At 41.5% G+C, this 18,088-nt stretch overlaps 1 protein-coding gene across 2 annotated transcripts in view; it reads left to right on the forward strand.

The window, feature by feature from the left end:
- The first annotated feature begins 939 nt into the window (after positions 1-939).
- TSHZ2 (teashirt zinc finger homeobox 2) overlaps positions 940-18,088 on the forward strand; it is a 228,378-nt gene continuing 211,229 nt past the window's right edge. For both annotated transcript variants that reach the window (XM_061441810.1, XM_061441811.1), the window contains exon 1: positions 940-2,245. In XM_061441810.1, coding sequence (XP_061297794.1) covers positions 2,206-2,245 — 40 coding nt within the window. In that variant the 5' untranslated portion in view covers positions 940-2,205. The remainder of the gene's footprint in view (positions 2,246-18,088) is intronic.

The raw sequence follows: 18,088 nt of genomic DNA on the forward strand, positions 1-18,088 counted from the left end.
AGGTAGAAGAGAGCTGTGCAATTCCGACTGATTGAAGCAGAGCTGTTCACTTCTGAGTGAGTTATGCTAGGCAGAAGTGGAAAAATGCGCATTTTATAGTACTGTTATCCTATTTTATCTTTCAAACTAAGCATTTGCTTGCACCAATAAATACTTTCAAATTGCTTGCAAAAATTGCTAGAGTTCGTACAGGCAAACCTATCAAACAATTTAAGTGAAATCAGTTAGGTGGACACTTTCATAAACACGATCTCCTATTAGACTGCTAAATATAAAGGTCACTTAGGGGTCTTCCCGTGGAAACTCATTCCCTGCCTGAGCAGGGCGACTGCGAATCTCCAATGCCACCGGCTACAACACAGCAGCTCTCACTGGTACTTTGTAACAGAGCCTGGTTGAACACTGATTTTAGAGGATTGCAAATGATTCCTATTAAACCCAAGAGTTCCATTAGAAAGATACAAATGCCAAAACAGAAAAAGTGTCTAAGAACTTGGTTTCATAGCAAACTCTGGGACTGGGCTATGGAGTATTGCAGCATCCACTTTTAAGAGGTCTTACACAAACTGTAGTTGAATATATAGAAATTAATCCATCTTTTCAGCCCCAAATCGCTTTTAAACCCTCAAGGTGTTAACAGCAGTCGTGGGGAATAAACCGAAATGAATAAATGGGGCAGGGAAGTTATCTCCCTGTCTCTTGTGGAACAACGCTGCTCAGAGTTCCCATGTCCCGTCTCCCTCTTTGGGCTGGCCGCTTGTTGGCCTCTCTGGAAGGACGAGACAGCCGGTGTAGTGGGACGAGACCTCGCTCTGGGTTACCAGGAGGGTGCAGCAGCACTCGATGGAAGTTCCCGATTCCCCCTGATCCAGGTGCCGGGGGAAAGTCGGGGAGCTGCGGGGGCTTGTCCCGGTCGGGCTGACCCCGCTCTGCCGGGCCGACCCCGCTCTGCCGGGCCATTGGCGTGCAGGCGCTCCCTACTGCAGCCCTGCGCTTCACCTGAACTTCACCCAACTTCCCGTGTACGTCCAGCCACGCCGCTCCTAACCGCGGGGTGCCCGTTCGGGTGAGGAGGAGAAGGAGGACGAGGAGGAGGAGGAAGATCCGCGGGGAAAGCGCTCCGCTCCCCAGCTCCAGCTCCTCGCGGGCACACGGTCCCGGAGCAGCGCTCGCCAGCCGGTGGTGCCGCCGCACGGGGGGAGCACCCTCCGCGGTCCCCGCCACCCGCCCGCCCCGCCGTAGATCCCCGTTATCCGCTTGTTAAATCTGCAGTGACGCAGGGCGAGGGGCGCTGACCCCCCCCCACCCCAAATCACCCCGCTCGGGGCCGCCCCGTCGCGGCTCCCCCCAGCTCCCAGCCGTCGGCGCTCCCGGCAGCGCCTCCCTCGGGAGCCGAACTCCGCGGGCCCTGTCTCTTTAACGGCGCGGCTTGTGGCGGTGCGCGGAGCGGATCGCGTCCTGTCACCGGGTCGCGGAGGAGGAGTTTGTTAATGTTCAGTTTGCTCGGTGGATCGATGTTTGCTGGCATCGCCTCGCCCTGCCTGTGTATGTGTGTGTGTGCGGGTGTGCGTGTGTGTGTGTGTGCGTGTGTGTGCCTGTGCAGTGTGTGTGTGCGTGTGAACAGCAGATTTCCTCCCATCCAAAGCCTCCCTGTCCTCTCCCATATCACTCACCGCCTGGCATCTGACAGCACGGAACCTGCAGCGCTCCGCGCACACGCACACACACACACACACACCCGGGCACCGCTCCGCCATACAGCTCTGCGAGGAGGAGGAGAGGAGAGGAAAGGGAGGAAGCAGCCAGCCCCACAGTCTTTCCAGAGCTGCCTTTTTTAATATATACGTATCTATTTTGTTATTTATTTATTGCCATCCTCTGGCACTGTGGGCGCCTTTCATTTGCTCCTGAGCTTGGATGTTTGAATCAAAGCAAAGCAAGTGTTGCAACAGTTAAAAAAAAAAAAAAAAAAGAAAAGAAAAAAGCCAACCAAAAAAAAAAAAAAGCGAGAGAGAAAGAAAGAAACCTAGATCTCTAAAATAAAATAAAAACCAAACAGGTTCCTATCAGTGAAGTGGGAAGGAGGGGGGCAGGGGAGGCTTGAGGGGGTGCCGAGGGAAGCGGCTGAGGCAGAGGAACACGGCTCAGGAGCGTCTCAGGGCTCTCGGATCTGGGGACAGAAGTGAGATTGGAGAAAGTAGAGCGATGCCAAGGAGGAAACAGCAAGCACCCAAACGGGCTGCAGGTAAGGAGAAGCCATCCACTGCACAGCCTCTGTCTCTCCGCTCCTTCCGATCCTTCCCCCCATCTTTATTATTATTTAGGGTCACCCTTGCTTTTCCGGGCTGGATCTTTATTTATTTATCCCCCCTCCCCCTCCCTTTCCCTTCCTAACTCCGCGGAGCCAGTTTCGGTCCCGATTGCCAAGAGCTTTGCTCTGATACGGGCTGGCCCCTCCGCCGCCCGCCGCTCCCGCAGCGCTCGTTCCGCTGCCCCGGTGCTGCTGGTACCTCCGGTACCTCCGGTGCCTCCCGCCCCGAGCCCCTCCTGCCCCGGCCAAACTTTTCCCCCCAACTTTCTTCCACTCGGCGCCCCTTCCCCCCGGCCCCTCTCCCTTCCCGAGCCTCCCATCTGCTTCCCGCTCCAGTCCCTACCGTCGTTTGGTTTTTTTTCCCCGTTTCTAATTCCCCCCTCCCGGTGGTTTTTGGTTTTAAAAAGCGTGTTTCGCCAAGTGGGTCGGTGCGGTTAATCTTTTATTTCGCCGTGTTTCTGGTGGCAGCGCTGGCCGTGTGTGTGTGTGTGTGTGTCTGTGTGTGTGTGTGAACGTTGTGTCTGCCTGAAATAGTACAGGGACTGTCTCTGCTGATGAACCCGGTGGGGAAGTTCAGCCTTTGATCATCAGTGGTGAAAATTGCAACAGGAAATAAAATGAAACGTTCTGACTGCTAGAAGACAATCCGCATTTTCAAACCAAATCCTTCTTTTGTTTTGTAGCCGAGTTGATATATTTGCACATGCCAAGTGGTTTTGCAATTTAGCTTTTATTTTTTTCTTCTTAAAGAACAAAATAGTTTGTAACTTTGTAAGTGTTTTGTTTTGTCGTTTATAGGGAGTTCTTCTTTTGGGGGCCAAGAAAAAGATGAGTGGGCCTGCATAGTAAATCTTTTCAAAGAGTTTTCTTTCAGGCTGCTTAATTGCTTTTTTTTTTTTTTTTTTTTAATAGTGTGGTGGGGTTTTGTTTCTGGGAAGCGCAATATGGAAGTTCATTTTTCTTCTGCCAGACCCACCCACTGAAAAATCAGCTTTCCAGTTGATTGCCAGCTTTGATTTGACATTTGATTGATCACCTGTCATCTTGCTGCCTTTGATCTATTCATTCTTGATATATATCAATAAATCACTCACCATGGTAACCCAAGTGCCAATGACGTAAGGCTTGCCCTCTAGATTCTCTTAGCCAGACATGCACAATTATTATCTTGTTTGGCTTTTAATGTAGGCGGGTTCCCCCCCCCCCCCTTTTTTTTTTTCCCCTTTGTGTTCTTCATCAGATTAGCTCTTTAGAGAAAACTCATATTTTATGGTTTCAGTTTAAAAACGGTTTGCTAATTTTTCCTCCCCCTTCCGAATATTTTCTAGGTGTGGAGTATTATGTGTGGGACAAAATGTATGGACAACTTTAGTGGCATACTTGAATAAACTTTGAAAAGTAGTGCTCAGGATTTGTTCGGGGTAAATGATGTTTCAGAGAATCTGGGACACGCGTAACTTTTATAAACTTGCCTATTTTGCCGTGTTCACGTAGGTGTAGGACAGTGGTGTGCAGGCAGTGCCTTTTGGGACGTGACCAATGAATGTACCTATGCAGGTTGCTCATATGATTCTTGGCAGCAAAGATCCCCTTGAACCATAAATAATAGTTGAGCTAGAAATGCATATATATATATATATGCACACACATATATTCCCTGATGGGTTGCTATTATTGTTTTATTCACAAAGAGGTTATAGCTGAATAAGGCATTAACATTCTCAACTTGCAGGATAAATAGCAATTTTTTTCATGGATGCTGATCATCACAGTGACAGTGCTAGAATTGCTCCTTTTTTTCTCTCTGTCAAGAGCATTTTATTTTGCTTTCAAAGTAGAATTTTCACGTGCAATGCATGTAGTATCTTTTTGTACAAGGGGGACCCTGTTCTTTTTAGAGGCGTAGACTACAGAGTAAGTAAATTTTTGCGAGCAAAGCCCATGCTGTTGTTTCCCGGGATTTCCCTGCTGAGAGGACAGTAAGATATGTTTTTATCCAGAATGCCACAGTATTTTTGAGAATCTTAATGATGAGGGAGAAATTTGAATGGCCACAATTACATTCCCCCTCCCTAATTCTCAGTATAAAATGTGCATTGATCTTCAGTGGTGCATTTCTTTGATTATATTTGTCCTCAGATCAATGTTGTTTCAGGTGAGCAAAAAACTGCAAATGCAGTCCAGTTTCAACCAGCATAACTGATCTGAAGTAGATTTATACATTTGCTATAGTTCTGCTTTGAAGTTGCTTTCGTGTGTTGGGGGGGTGGGGTGGTCTCAAATAGTAGACGTGCCTGTTGTATCTAGTTCTTAAAACTGACTTTCATTTTCAGGGATAGTACTGAGGTTCTGTTTTCTATAGTGAAAGATACCTCGAAGTGACAGTAGACAGACTGTACAATAAGAAATGAGTTGCTCATCAGAGCTGATAGCAAAGCTCCTTATTCCTTTTATTTAAAGGAGTTAATACATTATATATTACTTAATTTTCACTTTTATTTATTTTTAGTTGAACAAGTTCAAACATATCAGTTGCAATGCATTCTGTCTTGATGGCAGCAGAGATATTGAAGAGAAGTTTGCAACTTTTAGCTTCTTTAGATAGTTCACCTCTAACAGAAGAAAAATGATAAGCCTTATGATTCTGGACATGCCTGCTTTTGTCATTGCTTAAAATTAAATACTATGCACAACTGTAAATAATTACTACCATGCACTGACTTTGAAAGCAGGTTTCTAGTTTGATTAATGAATAATGTAAAGGTTAGACAGAACCAGCGAGTGAATCAGAAGTGAAGTCCTGCTGCTAGATGAAAATCTGTCTAGAGAAATATACATGGCAATTTTGTCCTTTTCTATTATTAATTTTAAGCCGTGTATTCCTAAGAAATATATTACCGACCATTGTAATGAAACAAGGTAGTGTAATTGGATAAATGGGGCACTATTTATGTTCCATGATGGGGATTTTTGATCTCAAATTACACTTTTAAAGACACTTTGTTTCACATCAACACCAAAACTATGTCGAATGCATTTTGATCTTTCCAGGGCCGAATCTTTTCTGAATCGTCATTCCTTTTTGAGATCGTCATTTCCATTTCGGTAATTCTTGAAGCAGATAGTTCCAGCTCTTTATATCAGTGCCTGCTTTAGTATCATGCTTCTGTTTACAATAAACAACCCATTTGTGCTGTAGCTTTCAGCAGAAGGGCTTTACAACCTCTGGGCCTAATTCTCCTCTTGCTCAGGTGCAAATCAAAAATAGCTTTACTAGCAGCATCAATGCAGTTGCAGTGAGTACTGTCTGCTCCTGCGAGTAAGAAGAGACTTAGGCCCAGAAAGTACTTCATCCTTCAATGAAATGCAGCCACCTCTGGGGTGGAAGTCTTGTAACGATTCCATAACAAATGGTAATATATTAACAGAAGGATGGAAAAAGGGTGGGAGCAAAGCAGAATTGCTATTCAGATTTTATTCCTAGGGGTATGAAATAGCTTTCAAACACAATTTCACTGGATTAAACTCTCCTTTCCCCTGCAGCTTGTTTAAATGTGCATATTTTATTTTGTGATCATGAATTGCTAGTTTGCTTTTTTAAACCCTGGAAAGAGGAATCTGAACTTAACACCTTTTCTGGCTGCAATTTTGTATTTCTTTTCTTTCTCTCTCAGCTCCAGTAGGCTATCTGAGGACCAAAGCTCAGGAAAAGTACAGCTATCAGTCAGATATCAGTCACATGTATTTTGTTTATTGGAGCTGTAGAATAACACAGTTTTGTTGTTGGAAGGAAGAGTCCTTGTAGAGCAGCAAGCAGAGGACGGTTAGCAGTCAGTTCTTTACAGCTGCAGTTTGCACCTTAGTAGTAAAAAGGTTATTTAAAACAGAAACATCTTTAGAAAGTGAGCACAGTGAATGACCAGCTAGGTCTCATATGTATATTTCTGTGATTAAACGATATATATATGTATAAATAACCAAGAGTGCTGTGGCTTTTCGAGTATTACTTGTATCCTTTAATTATAGGGGCAATAGAAGCAGGTTTCAAGCAAGCAGTACTGAGTGAAAATGTAGAAATGGCAGCGCTGTTTTGTTTAACCATCCTCTAGAAAAGCAAGTGCACATCAAAACCACCTAAATAGCTCGTGCCTCAGAACCTTTCAGTTACTGTGCACATCACAGTGCTGACAGATGACAGAAAAGCCAAGGTGTTCACAAATAAGAGGAGTCTGTAAATCCTGGTTAATTAAATATATTCCAAAATATACTTTTACAACTAAAGAGGCACCAAAATAAGTCGCTATCTGCGCATAAGTTCTGTAATCGGCTACTAAGTCCAAAGTTGCTATGTAATTTTTTCCCCATGTTAAAACTCTGGCCTGAAAAGGGCAATTTGAAATCACATTCATTTTAGTTACTGTTTCCCTATTTCAGTTTTACTCTCACATATCAAAACACAGTGTATTATCACTATATAAAGAGTGGGACTCGCCAAGAGTTCAGCCCCTGTGACTGTGAAAGAAAAGATATTTCCATCAGTAAATGACACAATTTTATAGCACTTTTAAAAACATGTTCATTGTCAGAAATTCTTTTGCATAAATGCGCTCCCTCTTCTGTGCTCTCTAATTGAAAAGCTCATTTTCTTCAAAACGACAGGATTTTGGTATTTCTTCCCGGAGCTTGCTTCTCCTGATTTTCCCTCTCATTAGTAGCACCCGCCTCACGCAACTGTTTCCCCTAGAAGAGGTCCCTGTAGTTCCTCTGTAGCACAGAGCCAGGGTGAGCTTTTCTCCTGTGATTTAACTTCCCATCCCGATGAGGACATCACTCCCAGAGAGCAACTCCAGACTTGCGGGAAAAAAAAAGCTGTCAGTTGCTGTGGCTGCAATTCCCAACTTAGCAGCAGCAGAGGGAATGGAACTGTACTCTATCAATTACAGTTGGAACCAGAGGCTAAACACTTATTGTGTTAAGCTATTGTGCAGATCTTAAGAGCTCAAATGTAAAAAAAATATCATGTCAGCTAGTGGAGGGGAGAATAAGGCCTGGCTCTTCTACTGGATGACGTATTAGCAAATGCACGGTAAAATTTTTCATATTCCATTTAATGCCTCTCGGGTTGAGACATATGTGTACCATATTATCCCTTAAAAAAGGGGGATCCTATTGATTTTACTGCTAAAATAAGCCTTTGTCTTCAAAATGAAAATATTTGAGAAGTTTTACCTTTAAAGCATACTCATGAAAGCAGAGACATTTTCATCTGTCTCCGAACCTGATATAGGAGTCAACTGCAAACACATTACATTCTCAGCTGAAGTCTTATATTTCATTTGTGCAAGAGCAGTGATTTTTCATTACCTATTTAATTACAATAATTTACATGAGAGTGGGTCCTGTTCTGCGGCTCTTACTCAGCACTTTGCTTCAGTGGGTAACTGGCCTGTGTAAAGACTGTCTATGTAGGACTGGGCTGTTTAGCTACAAAATTAAATATACATGTTTCTTCACTAATGTTTTGCCTCTGAAGAGGGACCAGATTCTGTCATTAAGTTTTAAATCTAGGGAGAATTCTGCTTGTAACTTGTGTTACTAGTGGTTGTATGCTATTCTTTTCTGAAGCCTGTGTGACTGAGATATTTTGCTTGCTGGGCTAGCCTGACTTCTCAAACATGTTTCCATTCTCTGTGTTAATTATTGCACACTTTCTTGGTACCGGCAGATGATACAGTCTTTTAAGGAATCCTTTTTAACTGGCAGTGTTAATGTGCACAAGAGCAGCAGCTCTCAAGTAAATGCATGAAGATGGTTTTGCAAATTGGAATCCTAAAGTTCCATGTAGTTTTAGGGACTAAAACCAGTTCTTTCTTATTAAGGTGACCTCTCCCTTGAGACTGTTGGATCTTGGCACCGAGTAATTTTTACCATGTTTTAATAACGGCTCTTGCAACTGAGAAATTCTTGACAGCGAACCGTGTATTTTTTAAGGTTTCAAGGAGAAACGCATCATAGAAGCACACTGTTTCCCATTAGATTTACACATCCCTCTTAACTGTTGCTGGCTTTTCATCTGTTACCTTGTGAGGTTTTTTCAGGCAAAAAGAAGTGGAAAAACTGGTCTTATGATCTAAGTGTTGCATTAAGTGTTTCATTTAGAAAAATGAAGAGAATCTTTGTTTCCCTAAAAGAAATGTTTTCCCCTTTTACCCTAGGAACAAGAAAGTCACAACAATAGCTTCAAAATGACAGGATTTGATTGTGGAAAATACAGAGTTTATAACATGCAGAGCCCGATAGTCCCAAGTATTGGTAAAATTCCACAGTTAAATAGAACAAACAGTACTAAATGTATTTGAAACAGATCCTCTTCAGGTATGCACACATACATACACATATGTATGCACACATACCTGCAAAAAGGAGACAAGTGCCTGCTTGGGAGAGGGATGCACCATTCTTATTGACAGAAGCTGGAAAGCCCTGTTTTTCAGAGTAGTTTTTGATTATTCCACTAATATTTGCCTAAATGTTAAAATTCCTGTGATGTTAGGAGTTGTGTCCACTGAAAGTCCTTTGCTAGTGTTTATTTTCTTTAAACCTCCAGGTCTTGGAGTCTGGTGATTGTATAAGCACCCAATATGCATTTTAAAAGGAAAAATTATTTTAAACACCATACTGTGGAGAACTAAGGAGCTTGGAAACATTCAGCCTAAAAATTCTTATGCCAGAAAAAAAATGCCATAATTCTCAAAGTGACTGTATCATCTCATAATTTTCAGGTCTCACAATTTCTGAGGTGGTGCCTTGTGATTTTTGAATAAACAAGGTTGGCAATATTGCTTTTGACTGATTGTAATGATGAACTGGTGTGTGTGTCTGCGTATATAATTATATCTGTACACACACATAATACCAGTAAACAAAATCCATAATATAACGATGGAGTGGAGTTATGTGAATAGTAGCTCTGGATTTGTTTTGCTATAAACAAAGCAGTTGTGAGAGATCAGACCATCGGTTCTTGAGGAGTGGCTTTCAATTGAAGTTTTGTGGAGATTGTTTTTAGTGTCAATTAGATTGAGAAAGTTAATAGCCAGTAACTGTTCTTTAAAGTCTAGACACTTGCAGGACCTACAACGAATGCACAGCCAACCTTTTTTCAGATGTAATCAGGCTCAACTTTATTGAAAAAAAATTTGCAACTAGCAACATTAATGCTGTATTTTTATTGTATTAATGCAAATGAGATGCTGACTTCTTTCTTTCATCTCCATGGCTTGTATCTATTATAGCTGTATCTTAGTCCTTTCTGTATCTTTTCTCCCTGTGTTCTGTGAACTGCTATCATCTAATGATACTGAGGCTCATTAAAGTTACTCACAATGCTAAAGAGACTGTGGAAGCATCCTTAGCTCGAGATGCCTACAGAAAAGCAAAACTACTGAGTATATGGGAAAAACTAACCCACATCAATCCTTCCATTCCTGTTTTGGGAAACCTTTAATATTAGTAGGTCAAACAGGAAGAAAAATCTTTGAGGAAGGACTGTGTACTGGAAAGAACAGGTTGTTTTTAATACATACACATCCCTACCTGACAAAGATAAAAAGCAATAAAGTTTTAAGGCGCTTTCTGGCTCTTCCTGCATCTCTCTCAAAAGACTCATTTAATTGGAAAGCCTGTTGTGCTTGGTTTTATGCATGTATAAGGGAAAAGGAGCAATTTTGCACAAGGCCTAATATTCCAGCACAATGTAATCGGAACTCTTTCTGGTTGCTTTTTAAGTCTCTATGTTCATATAAAATTAAGACCCACTTATCTTAAATTGTAGTAAATCTCTTTCAATATTGCTTTCATAACTTAAAAAATGCTGTTACATATTCCCAGAGCAGCTTTGCTGAAGCGATATTTGGTCTGTTATGTGGAATCAGTGCAGAATTTCTATTGAAAAGAAGCAGCGCAGTTCTTGTTTTTAATGAAAAAAATTAAATTATCTGCAATACCTTGATAATAAAGATTTTTTTCTATTGGAACTCTGCATACAGGAGATCGGAATGAAAACCTGCACATTGGTGCAGTTTGGTATGTGCAGACAGCAAGTCTGTTTCTATCACTTATCGTTTACTTGAATGGAAATAATCTTTTTTTGGTAGAAAGATTTTACTCTGAATTTTCCATATACAAATAATTTCATCTGAATTACACTGGGAATCACCAGCACAATTCATAAGGCCTGCAATTTTCTTTGTACATAGAGGAAGAACTCATTTACTTCCTGCAGCATGAGTGAACTTCACACACAAGAGCTGGATCTTTTCGTGATGCTCAGTTTGTATCAAAAAAACAACCCCATGCTACCTGGTGTATTGGTGTGCCAAAAAATATTTTTAATGTGTTTTTCAGCCATGTCGTAACATACATAAGCACAGTACAAGTAGCATGTGAAACATTTAACATGTGAAAGGAGGAAGAAGCTAAGTAGTTGTATTGATCATCTGTAGCATTAAATGCTAAAAATATTAAAAGCTTTCTAGTGCTTTTGATTAGCTGTGTGGTCCCTGCTCATATGTACGTGCTTTGTTAGGAAGTGGAGTAACATTTCTCACACTTAACACCTTTCTTCCAAGGGTTTCCTACTAATGCTATCTACTCCTCAGAATAATGCCAGTGAAGTCGAATATTTTTTTCCCCATTTTACAGAAAAGCAAATTGAATACAGGAGATTTTAACTGTTTTCCTCAAGGTAAAACAGCACTTGCTCCTCATTACCTCCTCAAGGTGCTAGGTCACATTTTTACTATAGGTACACTTCCAGGAGAGAAAGCCGGGCTGGAGGCTCAAGGCATCCACATGTCTGCTGCTGGGGTGAGAAGAGGGAGTAGCCCAGCTGGGACACCAGGGAATCGGCCCTGAATGGGGCTGGAAAGGCATTTTTATCCTTTCTGTGCAACTCCCTATGGCAAAGCAGCACTTTGATTGTGTCCAGGAGCTCCCAAAAATGGGAGGACTCAGTCAGAGAAAGAGAGCTGTGTTAACTCTGTTAACAAGCCAAGTGAGCTTTACTAGGCAGGAGTTTTAGGCAGAATAATTTTAAGTCTTTTACCTTCCTTAAATTATCTTTAGATGCATTTTTGGTCAGTTACTTTTCCCCCTGTATATTGTTCTACATTTCTTTCTCAGACCTGGGATCTTGCTTTTGTACTTCTGAGAATATATAATGCGTGGCCCTGAGAAATATGAAGAAACTGATTTAATTGTAGCTAAACAGGATGAATGCATTTTTTCTTCACCTTCCCTGGTGCTTGGAAATCTCTGCTAATAGAGTTTGAGGCTCTAACTTTCGTAAGTCAGGTCCTAAAGGGTCTAAATCCTCATATGGGCATCTAAAGAAAGACCTGAGTTTTCAAAAGCTTTTAGCACCAAGCAGTTCCCATGGACCTTCCTCAGGCCTCTCTCTTGTGTAAACTGGAATTGTAAAGCCTCAATCAAGGGCAGTGTTGTTTTTCTAAAGTGGAGATGTATGTATTGCCCCTTGAAGAAATATGCTGCATGTAATAGCCTATGGATTCATTAAGGATTGTTTATGTTTATTTTCACACTGTATTACCTTTCAGGAATGGTTGTTTCAGCCATTACATTGACAAGAGCTCAGAATAAATCTTAGGTAATATAGGGCTAATCTGCCATACCTGGGAGACCACCTGCTACCCTCTGGAACAGAGGCCAGATCGTTTGGTGCTGAATCACCAGGTAGGGCTTTCTCCTCTGGAGCTGGGGACTTGGGATGCTCTCCCGTGGCTCCTTTTCATGTGGAAATTAATGCTTGCCTCTATTTCTGAATAGTAGGTTATTAGAGTTCGTATGCAAATTCCCAGGATGGGAATTTGTCTCTCTTTGATAATTGATATAATAATATATATTTTTAGTGGTCCGAAGTCCTTGAGCTTGATCCTTGTATGTGTAATTTATATTTATTTCTTATTGTTATTAACTGTAATTTAGTTGTTGGTGCCTTAGAATGAAAGGATAGTCTCTGTCCCATTGCCCTTTCATAAGCAATGCCCTTTTAGGGTTCCTTATCCTGTATCCTTGCCCAGACATTTCCTAGCCTGTCAAATACTGTCATTTTATTCCTTACAGATCATTCACAGTACATCTCCTGTTGCACACACAAGTAAGGAACAAATGCAATCAGGATGCATCATCGTTTAGCATAACAAATAAAAGCCGATCAGTGCAGATTTCCCTTAAAGTGTCTCTTAATATGTATTGTCAAAATGTCTGAAGATGTCTTTTACTCATAAGTGTTTAATTATTTGTGACAATTAAACTAATATTCAGAGCAGGGAAAAAAATGAGGGTATTAAATATTTTCCCTTGTCAAAAGCTAACAAAACGTCACCTGACATAGCAAACTCCTTAAATTTCATATTTCAAACATACCTTACAATTGAAAAAGCCTTTGAACAAAATTATGGGGCCCCATTTCACAGCCCTGGATTTTGTACTGAACTTGAGGAAACTGGATTTTTAAAACTATCCCAAAATTTAAGGGGACATCATTAAAGCACATATCAGTAATGAGCAGCTGAATATTTGATGATTAAAAAGGAGTTTCTAACAATTTTTAAGTCTGTGCTGAAATTTACAGTCAAGAGCCCCTTTGCCTGCCTGAATCAGGAACTCAGACCTGGGTTGCATAGCCTCAGCTGGTTATTGTCTCACTTGTGCATGAGAAAAAAAAACAGCTCAAATAACACAGAGCAAGCCATCAACCTTTTCTGTGTTCAGAATTATAGATTTATTTTGTTGGTTTTGTCTGATGATCCCTCTAGGCGAATGTGTTGTTTGAACTGGAGGGGCAACATGCTGTGGATGGGGCAGAACAAGTAGCCAACATAGCTGCACAGGGCTCAGTGCCTTCACCTGCCTGGCAGCCTTTTAATGTGCTAAAAGCTCAGCTGTGTGATAACGAAAAGGGTGAAAAATAACAGGAAAGATCTTGAAAAGAGCAAAAAGCCAGCAGAGGACTTTAGAGCAGTGTTGTGTGGATGCTGGAGCACTGCATAGCCTGGACATGTCAACAATAACATCTGTGTTATGGGCGCAACAGTTCCTACAGTCCAGATTGTTTGGGGTTTTCTGTTGAGACGTTTGATTTCCACTGATTCTCATGTTTCCAGTTCTAAGCTGCTCCATTTCCACTATCAAAATCTGTGTTTTCCTTCTTAAAATGTTCTTCCTGTAATTTAGGGTAGGATGTTATTTGGCAGAAAATTAGAAGACATACATCAGAGTTTATTTCAAAGCTGTGGGACCACTGTGCTTTCTGGCAGTGACGTGAACATTTCTCAGAGATGTCTTCTGCTTTCCCTGAGAAAATCCACCCATATTTGTCTGACTTATAAACTCTAAAAGTTGCATTGCCGAAGAATTTTTAGAAGGTGACACAGCATTCCCCAACGTGCCATCCCCACCACGCATGCTCTGTTCTCAGTTCATCTTTTTCAATTACATTCCCTTAAAATACGTTTTAGCTGGGGATAAGTAGGACAATTTCTTTCCCTGCTGCAGGGACACCGATGGGTTTGAGCAGTCGAAGGAGAATGAGGAAATGGTCTGTGTTATGTGTTCAGCTGGGGCCCAGGCCCTGACATGGGAAGCAGGGAAACTTAGGAAGCAGGGCATAGACAAGCAGGAGTAAAGACAGGAGCAAAGAGTATAAACTTAACAAATATCTGTAGGAAATGGTGGTAAAAATGTATAATTGACTCTTTTGCCTGGTCAGAGTAGAGCATGGTATTCAGTATTAGCTCTTGCAGTGAATTCATCCAGCAGTTTCTGTCTAGATTAAGACCTTTGTGGAAATAAGTGCGGTTCCACACGTGCGGTTCCAGGCTGTCCTCTGCTTGCTTTTGGAAAGCCTGGCCAGGCCCTGGCTTCACGGCAGGCCAGGGATGGATGTGTGCCGGAAGTTAATCTGCCTCCGCTGGGAGGAAAGGTGCTGTCTGCATCTGCGGGTGTGCAGTGGGACTGTGGAGCGTGAGGAGCCGCTAGCTGAGGGTGTGCTGAGGTGGCCGCTGAGCCCCGCAGCCCTTTTGTGTGGAGAAAGGACAAAAACTCACCTAAAATTTGCCGGAGCTGTGCCCCCCATGTGTTAAATGGTGGTGGTGATGTCTCATACCTGAGGAATTGTGCAGGCAATTCACGGAGGAACCGTCGAAACAAGGAAAATCCCGATCCCCTGCTAGGAGTCCGGAGGAGATGTGGGGGCAGCGAGGGTCAGGGCCACACCTTCACTGGCGAGAGCTAAACAGAGGTATTGAAGAGTTCAGGCAGCACGCTGAGAGGTTTGTTTAAACCATACACAACCTATAGCAATAAGAATATATATGGGGCAGTTGCATATTGTTGTGTTGTGCTGCTGGAGCTGCCTGGTCAGTGGCTGGGCTGGCGCAGGGCTGGTGGGTGCCCACTGCCTCCGGTAGGCTGGAACAAAGTGTGGAAGTTACTGGCAGTTAAGTAGCTGTCGTATAAAAGCAAGCAGCTCAGGAGAAAGTACAAAGAATAATGCCAGGAGTTTCAACCACAGGTATCTGTTTAGATAAAAAGGGCCTGTTAGCCTAAGATCTCATGCTGCAACATGCAAATTGCAAAGGGCTGAGCCCTATGTCGCTGTGTAACTGCCATTTGCTTCAGCAAGCGCTGGGCCCTTGTGACTCTGACGTAGATTTTCACTTGGGGCAGGGGATTTTATTTTTATTTTTTATTAATTTTATTATTTTTTTTATTTATTTCATTTCATGTCCTTTTAATTTTACTTCCCTGTGGGAGATCTTTCATAGACATTGAATATTTTTCTCCGAAGTCAGTGACAAAACTTGACTGAGGATCAGCAAGAGCAGAGGAGGTTGCATTCAGAATATTACAGAGTTTTGTGTCACCTCCAAAATTTGTACATTAAATAACTAAAATCCTGAGAATGTTGATCTCAAAACCAGTCACCCTTGCATTACTTTTTGCTGTTTCTGTGAACTTACCAGAGATTTTATAAACTTGTGATTTCAGTTAAACAGAGGTAAATCATGTGGAGAAATATTTGCGTGGGGGCAAAGGGATGTTAATGATGCCATCGACATCTGGGTTTCCACTTGTTTGGATTAGGGATATTTTACCTTAATCATTCCCAAACATCTCTGCTAAAATCCCTTTTTTCATTTTTTTATCACCTATGAGGTATAGCCAGGCAGGTTTTCAATGTGTGTCTGTGTGTTAGGGTGAAGTGCTGAAATTTTTTGGTAGAGTGAGCATACAAACAGTCTGATTTTTGTATTTGCCCTCTTCCATTATAATTGTTTGGAAACATTTTGATTCTGTTAAAATGCACTATTTTCAATATACAAAGTATGTGCAGGGGAACACGGGAGTGATTATGAATTCCTCCAAGGAAATAAGCATCTCTTAGACATCATCCTACAACTGGGAAAGTTCTAATACGTCGTCTATATAATTTAACCTAATAATTTGTATTTTTTTTTACAGTGATGTAATGGGGAGAGTGACCTGGACTTTGTAAAAGTTCTACTTACTACACATTCCCAAGGGCAATGTAACATTCTAGAGAGTGTTTTATATTCCCTGATTAAAACGTAACATATTTTTGCATTTCCTGTGCAGTGACCTGTTAGTGCTCATAGACAGAACACTTAAAGAACAGTTACAAGGAGACATTTCCAAATGTGCCTAATATGCGCGAGTTTTTATAACATTCTTATTTCATTTGAAATTGCAGCTACAGCAGGAACCATTCAGACGGTGCATTGATTTAACTTTTTAATCCACTGTTTTGCTATGTCAAGTGAAATAAATGTTTGTTTTTAGCTCTCTTTTTTTTTGCATTGCTAAAACTCACAACTACTTGCTTTAAGCTTGGGATTCTAAAGGGAGCTACATTATCTGAGATTTAAAGCTTGCTTTTTGTAGCTGCTTTCTCACAACTCCCCCAAGGAAAAAAAAATACAAAAGTACAACTTTAGCAAAAAGGGCTTTTATATCTCTATCAATTATAGAAACACCAACTGCAGTAGATTACAAATGTGTTTGGCTGATTGTGGTATTGTGTGGGGAAAACTGTCACAAGGAGCTGGATTCTGTTCTCCCCAACACCACTGGGCTGTCGCACAGCTCCTCGGGCTGCAGCCGGCACTTGTGTCAAAGCTGGAGTGGGCAAGAGCAGGATCTGGCTCTGAAATTGCCAAATTGCATACTGCCAAATCTACCTCTGTACTTGTGCAGAGTGCAAGTGCAGCTCTAGTGCAGTTTCTGGTGCTAGGGAAAAATAGAGAGCTGTCAAATGTGAACACAAGTGCTAACCGTGTGTTGTTGCGTATGCATGTGTTTTTATGTGTGCCAAAGCAAAAGCCACACCGATACATCTGCAGCCTAGACCAGAAACCTCTGGGGAGAATCACTCCAGTTATTGTTGTTCTTTATTTTTTATCTCCAAGATATTTGTTTACTTTTACTGTCTTGAAGAACAAAGTGGGGGGAAAAGGCACCACAGTACAAAAATTGTTTGAGCAGCTCATAAAGGTAAAGTAGATGGAAGTAATGAAGAAAAGAAAAACGATATCAAACCAGCAATGCAAGATGGGCTATTTAGCATCTTTGGTGGTGTTTATCTCAGGAAAAATTAATGTATCAAAGTATGTGCAGGTTGTTATCACTCCACTAATATCATGGGTAGAAGGGTAGCAACACAAAGGCTTTCAGTTGGCTGCATCTTGGTTACTGTTTCATTTATCTTACTGTGCTTTGGGTCAGTCTGGGAGGACGAGGTTGGGCCCTGGTTTATTTTAACCAAGGAAAACTGACATAGTAAAGTTCTGTGTATACTTCACATTGAAAATGCAATTTTCTATTTTCATTTAATCCCAGGAATGTTGGCATTTTCCAGTCTGTCAAACAAATGAGTGCACTGGAAGACAGTTAGATGTATCTGTCTAGTTCATCTATCTAATCTACCTCATTTCTAATGTGCCCATCACCATGATGCCTAGGCAGAAAGTATCTGCTCTGATTTTGCTTTTTGTCTTTATTGGCAGTGGTAACTTAATTGAGTCCTGAGAGCTTTCAGATTCATCTGCAAAAATAATAACCATTATCAGAATAATGATTCATTTTTGTACTCTTACTCAGAATTTCCCTTTCTCTTCTGAGTATATTTGGCTGGTTGATTATTGTTGACTTATCTAAACAAGGTTACATTTTAGAGGTGTTGTATTAAATTGGAATTTTACCTGAGTCAGCAATGACTCAAAACTTCACTTGGCTTCTGAAGTTAATTCAGTCATGTCCTGTAACTTCCTACTGCTTTTCTTTGCAGAAGTTGACTTCATTTACTAAACCACCTAGTTTAGCAGCTGCATCTGTTCTGTGACTCTTTGCCATATAAAGCATAGGTAAGGGCAAGAGAAATATAGAAATTGTGGCTTCAAAAATTGTAACTTCATTCAGAAGCACTGTTTTCTGTTGCATTTAATTTCTTCTCTCTTGGCCAATTAGGTAAAAATGCACCATAAGACGTAAGTGGGAAGTTCTTCTAAAGCAAAGGCCTGAGGTCCATGATAAGGCGAGAAGAAATTCCACTATTGGTTTGCTCTATGTAAACATCTGGTTGTCACGATCTGCATGCACATGTGGGGAGGTTGTGCTGCAGTGGGGCACCATGGTGCTGCTTGCAGGCAGGCACAGGCAGCCTGTCGGTGTGAGTGG

The sequence above is a fragment of the Pezoporus flaviventris genome, unplaced genomic scaffold, assembly GCF_033815535.1.
Source record: "Pezoporus flaviventris isolate CSIRO_AGI_PZ_B2104156 unplaced genomic scaffold, CSIRO_AGI_Pfla_v1 ptg000213l, whole genome shotgun sequence".
Taxonomy (NCBI): Eukaryota; Metazoa; Chordata; class Aves; order Psittaciformes; family Psittacidae; genus Pezoporus; species Pezoporus flaviventris.